Below are 13,781 nucleotides of genomic sequence, written 5' to 3'. Positions count from 1 at the left end.
GGAAAATGAAAACTGAGCTGCTTCACTTTCACATAGCGGTGGTGGGGGTGGGCAAATGAGCCCACACACTCATTTTATTCAAAGACAAATGGGATCATTTTCTAATGTCATTTTAGGGAGAAAGTCCGGACGCAATTAGCTATAACCATTTTCATTTTCCCAGCATACTATTTTGCATTTTCCAAGGAAGTAAAATCTAAAGAGCGAATAGGAATTATAAAATGACTCCTGATGAAGAACAGCTTGGAATCTGTACACGTTCTTTGGGATAGATCTAGATAGTCCCAAGTGATTTCCAAATTGCCATCTAGCCTTATAAAGGATTCTTTGTACCCAATAGATGGTTCTTTTTTTTTTAAAAACTGTGAAATAGGAACATTTTTCGTCAAGTCACCTCCACCCCTCTGGAGACAATGTAGTATAAATGAAAAGGCAAACTGTCTTTAGAGCAACACAGCTCTAGGTCAAAATCTAGAGTTCACTCAAGTTCCGTGTTCTTGGGCAAATTTGCTTAACTTACTTAGGTCTCAATTTCTTACTCTGCGTATGGGGACAGTATATACTATCATGGGAGCAGCCAGATCCCAGAGGCTTGCAAAGTTTATTCATTACACTCTTATTGGGCAGCATTATATATAGCAGTCATTGAAAACAGAGAACGTTTTTCATCCCTAAACTTTCCCAATCGTAGATTATGTCTCCTCCAAACCTCAAGCTATGCTTGTTGAAAACGGGTGCTGATATAATCAGATAAAAGCAAATCTTCACTAATTGGTTAAGCATGCCCTAGCAACAGACTACTTTAACCTACTGAAAATGTATATTTCCTAAGAGGCCACTCTAACACTAATCCTAGCAGGTGGGTAGAGGAGCTATATTTTGTTCAGAAGAGCCTTATAGATGACCATCCTGCCCCCACCAACCAATCCTTCACAAAGTTAACTCATTGGCAATCCTACCCACACCTGGGTGCCCATATCGACTCTCAGAAGTCTTCCAGGCTCTTCACTCCATTATTTGCAGCATCTCTTGCTTAAACAGCTGGCTGCCAGTCTTACTACTGTCACTGCTTCTCTCCTGCCCCCAATCTTCCCATCACCTCTTTCCTAGCGGACAGACAACATTGCCATACCTCATTGTTCCCAGACTTGTTTAATTGAATTCTGACAGCTTGTTAGGCAAAGATGTTTGAAGTACATAGGTCAAGTTTCAAAATGGTTATTTATCGGAGGCAAGGACAAGCCACCAAAGTCTTAAATGTGTGTAAGCCCTTAATATTGTTCTCAGTGTGCAATTCGCCTATTACGTAATGCCCCTGAGACTATTACAATAAACTTCATCAACTTGAAGATTTTTCAGAAGACCAGTTTTGCTAGAGGTGCCAAAGTTCAACAAATAACTCCAGTGCACGGCCTGGCTGTCTACTCATAGAGCAATTTATTGTAGGACAACATCCTTGCTCACTCAAAATAATGTTAGCCCTTAAAGTTTCCCTCCCTCTCAGTCTTCTTGGGTGGCAGATGTCACTTGCCACCGGTTGCTGGGTTGGGAGCCCAGGATGCACAACAAAAACCTCTTTTGACGAAGCCCCTTGAAGTAACCTGTTGCCAGCCACATTTGGACCTTGGGGTTTCCACCCTGATATATTTACCATTGTATTCACAGTCTACTTCTAGCTAGCAGCATCATACACACAGGTGTTTTTTGATCAGTTTGATTTGTTGGTCAAGGCTACTTCAGTGCTATTTAGAGCACATGACTCATTCTTTATGGCAAGAACACCAGGAAGAGTTATTTAAATATTTATTCTGATTATGAGGCTCAGACACAAAGCAGCTATGCAACCACAAGCCAATCGTGGAACCTCTGGTCCTCAAAGCAGCTTTGTTCGAATACCTAACACCAATTCCCTGAGACCAACTTCTTTTTTTTCCCCTAGAGAGTGGACTATTTCATAGAGCATCTAGTCATCTGCCTAACAATCTGTAGTGAACCTGAACTTTCTTCGATTTAAAGATGAAAGAGATAGGAGCACAATTGTGAATTAGGTATCAACCTTACCCTTTTCATCCCTATCTCTAACTCCAAATACCTATGATAATCCACTCCAGGGAGTCCTTCCCCTCCCCAGTTCTATTTATCCAACCTTCTATCTTCACAGTTCTAATGTTGAAGCTGGTAGTTCACAGTGGTTAAGAATATAAGTTCTAGACTCAAACACTTGGGTTGAAATCCCAAATTGCATGTTCTTGAGCATACTACTTAATTGATCTAAGCTTCAGATGTGTCCCCTATAAACAACAGGTGGCGATAATAATAATATTTACCAAAAGGAGTGATTATGAGGATTAAATTAGATAATGTATGTAAATGCTCTGTAATATAGAGTATCACATGCTAAAACCAATCAATAAATATTAACTCTTATTCTATTATTGTTATTACTCTCAGTACTCTGCTTTCAGATTACATATACATCTATCATGGTATGTTTATGACTGCCAGGAGTTAATGTGACTCACATTCCTAATAGGAGTCTGGGACAATCCAAAAGACAATCCAAAGTTCTAATTCTAATGCTGGGGTTGACTTCCAGTTTCCCATCCAATGTGTACAGGGCTTCGAAGTTGTCACTCCCATCCTCACAGCAAGAAAAAAGCTGAACAACCTGAAAATTAACAATTCTTCTCATATTCATCAGATAATTGAAGTCACAATGAAAATGACTGCCCCAGAATCTGGAGAGACAGTTGAACACAGACAATCACAGTTTACTGGAAGCTGAAGCAGCCACAGGAGCCAGCAACTGGTAGGAAAACTTAAAGCACAATTGACTAGTTTCTAGAGACTGAGTGTGAACTAGCTTGTGAAATAAAAAACCCTGAGGGCCCAGTCTTGGGGGGTGGGGTCACACTTTTGTGAGTTTTACCTACAGGAGGTCCACCAGATTCTCAGGGTTAATATCAGAGAAAAATCCCCTCATGCCTCTGGTAGAGAAAGGATGAAAGCAACCATTTTGAAAATATCCAAAGAGCTCTGCTCTTAATGACAGCCAACTCTTAAAGGATCTGGAGTAAGGGTAATATGCAACTCCAGCCCCCTATAGCCTTCAAAGTGGGAGAAGAAAAATATCCAACTCCAGCCTCATCCAGCCTTTGAAGTGAGGAAAGAAAAATAGCCAGTTTCAACTCTCCCTATCCTCCCTGTCTCCTTTAATGTGGGTGAGGAGGCTGAGAGCACTTGTGATGGTCACAGCCCAGGGACAGGGCTCACTAAGAGACTGAAATCTAATCATAGAATTATAGATTACTTCTCCTTACCCCCAAACCTTACCAACGCATCAATAGGGCTCCTGTATAGTAACAAGATATTACACCTGAAAGAACCACACAACTCAGACCTTACTTAAGAAGTCTCTAGGAAAACCCAAAAACAACAGGGGGGTGAAAAACAAGGCCACACAAGGGAATTTTAACCTCTAAAACCTACAGCTACAGCAAGCAGTAAAAACAGTCTAACTTTTATCTAGATAAACATAAAATCCTCACCATAAAGGCCTACTGTCCTCAGTTACTTTTACCCAGTACATTATGTCAGGCTTTCAACAAAAATTTACAAGGCACACTAAAAGACAAAAAGTACAGTTTGAAAAGAGAGCAAGCATCAGAAGCAGATTCAGATATGGCAGAGATTTTGGAATCATCAGACTTGGAATGTAAAATAAGTTCGATTAATTAGTTAATAGCTCTAATAGACATAATGTACAACATGTAAGAACAGAAGAGAGATGCAAACTCTTAGAATCAAAAGGGAAATGCTAGAAATCAGATCATTGTAACAGAAATAAAGAATGCCTTTGATGGGAGCATTAATAGACTGGACACGGTCGAGAAAACAATCAGTGAATTTGAAGATATGTCAATAGGAACCTCCCAAACTGAAAAGCAAAGAAAAAAAAGAGAATGAAAGAAATGGAACAGAATACCCAAGAACTGTGAGAGAAGTACAAAAGGTGTAACATAAGTGTAATGGGAATACCAGAAGGAAAAGAAAGAGAGAAAGGAACCAAAGAAATACTTCAAGTAATTCTAACGGTAGGTCATCCAAGATTATAGGAGACTGGGCATGAACAGAGATTTGGTATGAAGGTAGGCTACTATAAGCATCTGATCTGAGTTTTGGACAATATATAAAAGTTAGGCAAGCAGGACATATCAGACAGAGGGAACAATGTGTGTAGAAGTACCCAGATGTGAAAAAGCATAAAATGCTCAAAAAACATATATGAATGGTTTTGCTCTGTTGAAAGTGGCACTTAGTAGGCTAAAACAAGATACTAAAAGCCTTAAATTCCATTCTAAGATATTTTCACATTATCAGGATTCAAATCTCAGCTCTGCCACTGCATAACCTACCTAATAAGGCTGTTCTAAGAATTGAATTAAGTAATGAATAAACATGCTTAGCACAGTGTCAGGCTCTGTAAACACTCAATAAAAAGGAGCTATTAACTAAATGGTTTTATGGAATCATTGGAGTGCTTTAAATGGTGGTATCCTATGATCAGCTGTGCACTTCTGAAAGCTCATCCTAATGGATCTATAGAAGGTAGTCAGACTACAAAAAGGGGCATTGCTTAAGAGGTTTTAGTTTGCTTTGATCCGTTTTTATCCCTTGAGTGTCATTAAGCATATATAGGGAGTCCCTTTTAAACCTGGATTCTAATAACAATTTAGGAAAGATCAACAGCAAATTTCTGTTAAATTTGAAAAAAGTATACACATAGAAAGATTATAAAAGTTGACAAAAACATATAATTTTACTGAATCAAGAAATTGTAGTGAAAACTCAACCTTACAACAGCTTTACTGCTAATCATCAAAAACGAGCAGCAACCCAAATCATCATCAACTGGTGACTGGTTAAACAGTGGTACATCTCGATAGTGGAATAGTGAACTACTTTGCAGAATAAAAGGAATGAACTACTGATATATGCCACAACATAGACAAATCTCAAATGCATCATGCTAAGTGAAAGAAGGCAGAGACAGAAGGCTACATATCATACCATTCCATTTATATGACATCTGAAGAACGCAAAACTATAGGTACAGAAAACAGATGGGTTTTACCAAGGACTTGGACTGGGAGGAGGATATTGACTACAAAATGGCACAGAGGAACTTTGAGTGATGGAAATGTTCTATATCTTTATTGTGGTATATACATTAGCCACAACACATCAATTGCACAAGTAAAAAGAATGAAGTTTACTGTTTGTAAATTATACAAAATAACATGAAAAAAAATCCTCAATCTTAAATTCCCAGTCTGATTCTGAAATGTCTTAGGTAACCACGTTTCTAGCTTCCCACGTAACTTTTCCCTTTCTATAGTAGCAGCAAATCTCAAGCAAGGACTTTAGTCATTATATTTTCATAATATGTCTGGGATACATAGCAGACAGTATTACATCTATTTTACATCTGGCGACATTGAGGCCCAGTGACATCCAATTACTTATCCACATTAATGGTGGAATGGTGACCAGAATTCAGGTCCCCATACTCAAATACCAGTGCTTCTTACACATATCAAATACCCATTCCTTTGATATTAACCTATCTTTATAATTTACAAATAGTAAAGAACCTCTTTCTCACTATTAATGCCATATCTAGGAAGAAAACGAGGATAAAAGGGTCTTAAATCTTGCATCACTGACTGTGGTTTTAGGGCACACCAAACTGAAGCATCCATGAGTTTCACAGCTCATTCCTTTAGGATAAAAGTATCTTTAAAAATTCTAGTTACAAGATTAAAAATTTAAAGATGGAATGCAATTTTATGGTTACAAAAGAAGGCACATATTAATATCATTACATTTCAAAATCCCCAAGCATATTCCCAAATCATTTTTTTAGCAAAAACTGTTGGTCATTTGGGCTGTGGTATTATGAGGTCTCCACTGACTTTTTTATCCCCTTTAATTGTCAAAATGTATAGCAAGATAAAATTAATGTAAAGCTCTTAACTTCGGAAGCTTAACTCATTGTAATGAGTGATGGCATTTAGAAATGATCATTCTTAAACTATTATTTTTGTAGATGAAATTGACTCCTTGCAATCCATCTAAATTTTTTCTTAAACATGGTATGAGTCAGAGATCTAATTATTTTTTTCTGAGTGGAGAGTCAATTATGTGCATATCATTTTTTAATAAGCCATTATCCCCCCCTCCATGCCCATTAAAATGAAATGGTATCCTATACTAAGTTTTCATGTATATACATAAATATATATATATATATATATATTTATATATATATATATATGTTTCTGGATTCTCTAGTCTATTCAATTGATCTATTTATATTTTCCTAAACTTACTGTTTCAACTGCTATCTTTTTGTAGTAATTTTAGTCTCTGGTAGAATAAGTCTCCTCTCATGATTGATTTTTCCGAATATTTTCTTGGCAATTTTGGTACATTCATTCATCCATATAAACTTTATAATTATGTCATCTAGTTCCAATAACATGATATTCTGGAAAATTGGATTATTTATATGACATTGGGAAGAACTGATCTTTTATTCTATGAGATCTTTCCATGCACAAAAATGTTCTCTCTCCATTAATTTAGACCATATTTTCTCATTCAGTAAAATTATATTTTTACATAGCTCCCTTCCCATCTTTGTTAAACATATTCCAAAATGTTTAAAGTTTGCCTTGTTGTAAATGGGGTAACTTCATTTTTCCGTGTTGCATGTCTAACTAATTATTGCTGGCAAAAAAATTATTGAATATTTTGTTTAATTTTCATTAAGCTACCTTACCAAATTCTCTTATAGTTCTATTTTTTGTTGTTGAGTCTCTTGGGTTTTCTTGGTATACTATTAAATAGACTGAAAAATAAGATTATTTTTTCTCTTCTTTTCCAATATTTATACAGTATATTTCATTTAATTTTCTTATTGCATCAGTTAGAATCTCCAAAACAATGCTGAATAACAGTAGCGACCGAGAGCATTCCTGTCTTGTATATCATGGATGTAAGGATATGTGTAGGTTTACAAGAATATTTATTCCAACACTGTGATTATTACAAAACTAGAAAAAAAGTTAAATATCCATCAGAAGAAAGGTTGAGCAAAATAAGGTAGTTCTACCCTATGAAGTATGATGCAGCTATTAAAAATGAATTAGATCTATATTATTGACATGGAATGATGTTCATGACACAACTGTGTATGATGGAGAGAGCTAAAGAGTGATATGTACAGCATGTCCCCATTTTTATAAAAATGAGGGATGGGGAGATATATGCATGTACATATATAAATAAGTAATATATTAAAAGAGAGAGATCAGCATAGAGAACAGTGTGGAATAATATAACAGACAGGTAACATTAGTTACCTCAGATGGTAAAATGGAGTGGAAGAGGAGGGTACAAATGGCTTTTTATACCTCCACATCATTATTTGTCAAAGTGATCACAGTTTTCAAATATATATACATAGATAAGTACATTCACTTCTTTGGGCCTGTCTCCGAGCTTTTTGTAAAACTCAGTAAATGTGAAAAAAGAAAGGAGAAATGGGTTCCATTAGACTTAAGCAAATCTCTTAAGCTCTTTGAGCTTCAGTTTCCTCATAAATAAGAGAAATAAGTTGTGCTAGATGGGCTCTAAGGTCCCTCTGATATTATAATTCCTTCTACTTGGTTCTAGTTAGATCTGAGAAAATCTCTCTTCCTGGTTCGAGTCCCTTTGAACACTTCAGTCATTAAAGAATCCTTCAGAAGGATTTCAGGAACTGTTTCCAAAATAACAATTTGAGAGAGCATTCTACTTATGTCAGTGACACAACTGTATTAAGTGCACAAGATACCCATTTAGCGGAGCAGTCAGAGTGGTGTTATAGAAGAACGTTCACTAGAAGTCAGAAGTTCAAGATTTGAACTCCTAATTCATCACATGCTAACTAAGTGACCCTCTGTAAGCTGTTTCAGTTTCCTCCTCTGGAAAAAAGATGACGATAACAGTCACCAATAAGCAGCCTCAGCTCCTTTTACTAGCTGATGGGTTTGAGACAGAGCAGATACAGCCCCCTTCCACATGCCCCGTGCATTCCAAGGACAAGCAGGATTGACTTACTCAGCCATCTTTAGCTAAAAAATTATGTTCCGTTTTATGGAAAAGCAGACCAGAGCTTCCAAACCAGTGGACCAGCATCCCCGGGTGCTAGAGGAGAGTGCCTAGTGCATAGACACATTGATCTGCACCTCAGTCCTATAATATGAAATGATTTGTGAAAGATTGTTGTCAACTATTATGTACTGTTATTAACTGATTTATTTAGTTTTGAAATTTTCCTTTGCAAAGATAGTCATGTCTATTTAAGGTTAAAAACAAACATATGCCTACTGCCCTTTACTTGATACAAATGCTGTTGATTTCAACTAGGAGCTGTTCTTTAGATGTTTGAATTGATGTACCTCCTTCCTGGAGTGTTGAGAAGAAGCTGTTTACTTACCTTCCTCCCTCTATAAGAACACGGAAATGTGTTTATTTTGGTCACTTCGCTATCCCCAGTTCCTAGCATGGTGCCTAGCACATGGTAGGCACCCAATAAATATGAGTAAAATGAATGAGCAGTTGTACAAATGAATGAATGAACTTGCACTGAACCATCCATAATGCCCCAACCTATACCATTTATAACTAGTGGCAAACATCTGAAATTGAGGTACTTGTAGCAAGGAAAAGGAGGATTCAAACTGGTACCTTTGACCTCATTAATTTCAAGCTTTTATCAATTGAGGTAACTAATCACATAGGTGAGAGTTTTACTCCAAGGTATGTATTTATCTTTTCATTGCTGATGTCCTATTCAAGTTAGGAGATTCTTTGGTCTAGAAATGAGACACAGAGATACACTCTTGTGACAGCAGTCAGTGAATAATGAGGTTGTTCTAGTGTTCTTTATAGTTCAATAATAAAAAGAATCTTTATCTCTCATTTCAAAAATGTTTCCTAAAAGACTAACAATATTGTATATTCTGTTCTAATGTCTAAATCCCATTCACATACTGTCAGGAGGAAGTGCTAAAAGTGTGGCCCCCTCTCAACTCCTTTTGCTAACTGATAGAGTTCAGATAGAGGAGATATATCCCCCTTACACATCTCTCTTACATTCTAAGGACAGCCAGGATTAGCTTCGTCATCTTTATGAACATGTCCCAGTGCCACCTGATGCCCCCTGCCTTATTATCCAGCTGTGATTACATGCAGGTACAGAAGGATAGTCCTCAAAGGCCTACCATAGCATATTTCAGACAGGCCAAGAAACCCATGACAGAAGGTGAGAATGATACAAAATGATTACAGAGTAAGTAAAAAGCAGAGATGCACGTAAAAGAAACCAGTTTAAAGAATACATGTATTTGAGGGGCCGGCTCCGTGGCCGAGTGGTTAAGTTCTCGCGCTCCGCTGCGGCGGCCCAGGGTTCGGATCCTGGGCGCAGACATGGCACCGCTCGTCAGGCCACATTGAGGCAGCGTCCCACATCCCACAACTGGAAGGACCTGCAACTAAGATATACAACTATGTACCAGGGGGTTTGGGAAATAAAGCAGGAAAAAAAAATGTTTGGCAACAGTTGTTAGCCCAGGTGCCAATCCTTAAAAAAAAAAAAAAAAGGAAGATTGGCAACAGTTGTTAGCCTAGGTGCCAATCTTTAAAAAAAAAAAAAGATTACATATATTTGAAAAGATGGCTAGGAAAGTGATCATGAAACAACACATACTTTTCTCTGTTAAAACACTGGAGATAACACATCATACACTTCTAACTTCGGATGTGCACCACAATGAACTCTGGACAAGTGTGTCCTCCTCTTCACATCGCTGTAGCAAGAGGAGAATCACCTCATGCTCAGCTGAAGGAGAATGCAAAGCAAGCAGGGCAAATTATCCAAATATTGACTGAAAAAGGAAATATTTTTCCAATACGTCAATACATTTTTTTCAGAGATTTACTTGAAACCTTGTGTGAGAAGAGGGGTTAACGGCACATTTTGGAACTTCAGAGACTCTTTAACTTTTGGTTCCAGTTTTCCATCCTGATCCATGTTATAGTGAAGTAGCTAAAGGATGGGCCTAGTAGCCAAACTGCAAGTCACAAACTGCTGTGTGACTTTTGTTAAGTCACTTAACTTGTCTGAGTCTCCAGACACTTCTTCTATAAAATGGGAATAATAATAATAATACCTACCTAATACACTAGTTCTAGAAATTGAGTTAATTCATTTAAAGCACTAAAAGAGAGCCTGGCATATAGTAAGTACTCAATAAATATTAAGTATCATTATGGTTATTATTTATCAATTGTAAAATGTTACAGAAATATTAAATGTTATTATCCAGGCAGAGCTGGAAAAGCTATTTGCTTCACCGTTATTGGTCCATTTCCAAGAAAGACTGAGGATTAGCATTTCCCAAGGGATATATTGCTTTGGTATACAATGATGATCATGTCTAGAGATGTGGAGAAAGGGGAAGAAAGAACTTAGCAGAAAGATAAGAAGATGAGATAATAAAATGAACATTGTAAGAGAAGGCTGATGACATGGATTTTACTCCTAGCTCCTAACACTTGAGCCCTTCTTCAACTGTAAAATTGAAATAAAACCTTCTTACTCTATCTTTTGATGGGCTCTTCAGCACCAGTGCTGAGTTTAGCACCAGGCCCATTTCAGGAAAGGGTCGTGATTAAGAAAATAGACTTTGGAGCCACACTGCCTTGGAGACAAAAACAGGCTCTGTTGGCTGAGTAGCTTTGGACAAGTTTCTACATCTCTCTAAGACTCAGTTTTTTGTCTGTTAAATGAGGATACCAGCACCCACCACACAGAGTTGCAGTGAGACTTAAATGAAATAATGTAGAGATCAAGCTTATCGCAGTGAATGTCACATAGTAAGTGTATAATAAATACTCACAAGGCTGATGATGGCATGAGGGGTCCCACTAAATTAGGGATATTCTATATTTATGCATAATGAACATCATGTTCCTTTTTAGTTGTCAGAATACTATCTTCATTGAGAAAAGAAAAGTGAGGACAATTCACATAGAAACTTGAGGTTGGGTTCAGGACATGCTCTTGGTTTCTTTTGAGGAATTCCCCCAGGTGTGAAGATGGAAAGGCTTCCAAATTTAAAAACACATGACACCTGTAGGAGTTAGGGTTTAGGGTTCCCTAGGAATTGACGGTCTGTCAGATCCTGTAGAAACAACCCATTCCACTTTTATGGGTATTTGGTTCCAACAACACACACAGCACCTGTGCAGAGAACCTCCTTGGCCACCTCCGGCCACCACATGTAAAACTGTTCCATGTGTCAACCACTGTGGCTCAGAGCTGGCAGAGGGTCCTCAGTCCTCCCACAGGGCCATGGGGCCCCAGGCAAGCAGCCAGAATATCATAGCTGGATGGTTCTGTGGTTATTTCTCTGCTTCCTCTCCTACATCTATTCTCTGACCTTGTCTGCCCTACTCTATGCCCAGGGGTGCTGAAGACTATTGACTCTATCGTCTGGTTTTGCCCTCTGAGTACTGGCTGAGTTCGCATGGTGGGAAGGGAAGGCATTAGCAGAAAGCGGGAAGGCAGGAGTTAAGAGGGATTAGGGTATTTGTTCTGCCCACTTCCAACCTGCCACAGTCCATATGTTCCTCTAAGGCCACAGCTCCTAACAGGCCTGCTCCCCTCTTGCCAGGCTCCAGTGACACTGCTCCTTCCCCTCGCCACTGCAGGCCTAAGAGTGGTAATTTACAGTTTCCTCCCTTGTTAGTTCCCTTAACCCTAACCACAACTCTAAATAGTTCCTTCATTCAGTCTCTTCTGTTCAGCCTTTGAGTGCGGTTTATTTCCAGCCAAACATGTTATTTCTGATGTTCACTCATCCTGCACTGGGCCTATTTCTCTCCTCTGCATTGACTGCAGTAGCACTCGCAGTGTAGACCATGATAACAGCTGTTATTCTTGGTAAGTACTATTACTTGTACTGATGGAGCGCTGTTCCTAACAGTAAATAATATTTCTATCCCTCAAATACTTTTTTCATGTGTTATTTAAATCTTCACTCTTCTTTCCATTTTTTCTCATGAGTTGGGGTAGAGGGAGATCTTACTTATTTTTAGCAGCTGGAGAAGGTAAGATTGCTTCTAACAACTGCTGATGTAAGTGCATGAAAACCAGTAATGTAGAGGAGTCATAGCTCTACATTATTTAGCTTTAAATCTGTTGATTCTTCTCAGTAAAATATATAATACCAAAAACTAGAAATAAAATCTCTCCCTTTTCCCATCCCCAAGCCCCCTACTGACTTAAGGTAAAAAAATGCATTTTACACCATGCTGAGTTACCTTGTACCACACAACATCGGGCTCCTGATCGGACTTTTTAAAGTCATCCATGTCTGGGCAGGAGATCTCCTTTCTTTTAGTGACTTCGGATTTTTCTAAATAGCGGATCCTGCTATTGTAGCACAGGCCTGATTCATTCTCTGCAACAGTCAAGGACATTGACACCTTCATGCAATATGTCGAGTTTCTGTAGGAACAGAGAAATAGCAAAATGGCTTTATTGGGTGTTTACAACTTCGTACTCTATATGTTTCACGAGTATTGACTTTTGCATTTAGGAGCTTGTCTAGAAATCAGAAACAACATGAAAACAACACAGAACAGTTTGCTATTTCGACTTACAGAAAGATATGAAACAAAATGCTAATGTGATATCTTTGGCCATGTAGCTACATAGCTACATAGAAGAGTTGTACCCATCGTCTGAACTGTAAGACTTCTTTCCAGTAGTAAATATTACTATGCTGAGAATCTGCTAGTGAAAACCTCTGAGAAACTCTATGACTAGAGCTATAGCCATTCCTGCTCTGTCCCTATGGCCAGTCCCTTAACAGATATTCCAAGGGTTGTTTAATTTTTCCATTGGTTTGTAAACCAACGTTTCCTTTTATAGGATACATACTGAAAACCAGATCAACATACAGAGGATATCTGTTAACTTACAGAGCTTTTGAAGATGTTTACTGAGCTATGTCAGGAGTCAAATTCTGTGTTCACATAAAGAAAAAATCCTAGTAGAGTGTGGTCAGTCTGGATTAATTATGTCCAACCCTAGCATTATAAAGGGATTTCAACATTGAATTTTACCATAAGGCCACTTTAGAAATTGGGCATTAATTGGCTAACTCATTATCCAAGAGCATTTATGGAATACAATTCTGCCTTATTTTCCCTGTATGCCCCACGACTTTTGCCTACCCAACGCTATCTGGACTCAAGAAGATATCAACCACACAAAAGAAAACTGGAAAGTGTGAAGAAGCATTCAAGAGCAGCATGGCAAGACTGAAAAGAAAGTCAACTGTAAATCTCTAGGTGGGACATTTGGAGACCATACCTGTACTAAACATCAAGGGATCCCTGCTGTTAAAAATACAAACTGCCAAGAACACTTCAAAATCAAGTGTTTTCACCACCAAGTTATAACAATCCTGATAGATGACATTAGCATACCAACCAATAATTTTAAGACGGCTTCAAATGGTTGTTACTATTCATACTACTTAGTACTCATTGAAATTTCGCAATATGCCAGACATCATACAAAAAACACGAGTACAGATGGCTGCTATCCATTGGGTTTACAAACTAAGTTAATCAAAATGACTGCTACTTAGATTTCCAGT

The 13,781-nt window shown here is 38.0% G+C and overlaps 1 protein-coding gene across 1 annotated transcript in view; it reads right to left on the bottom strand.

Annotated features, from left to right (window-relative positions):
• Positions 1-13,781, bottom strand: part of IL1RAPL2 (interleukin 1 receptor accessory protein like 2) — a 969,697-nt gene that overhangs the window by 426,325 nt on the left and 529,591 nt on the right. Inside the window, exon 5 of the mRNA XM_070605106.1 lies at positions 12,436-12,622. Coding sequence (XP_070461207.1) covers positions 12,436-12,622 — 187 coding nt within the window. The remainder of the gene's footprint in view (positions 1-12,435; positions 12,623-13,781) is intronic.

This window comes from Equus przewalskii, chromosome X (genome assembly GCF_037783145.1).
Source record: "Equus przewalskii isolate Varuska chromosome X, EquPr2, whole genome shotgun sequence".
In the NCBI taxonomy this organism is placed as follows: Eukaryota; Metazoa; Chordata; class Mammalia; order Perissodactyla; family Equidae; genus Equus; species Equus przewalskii.
This window is presented reverse-complemented; position numbering and strand designations above follow the sequence as displayed.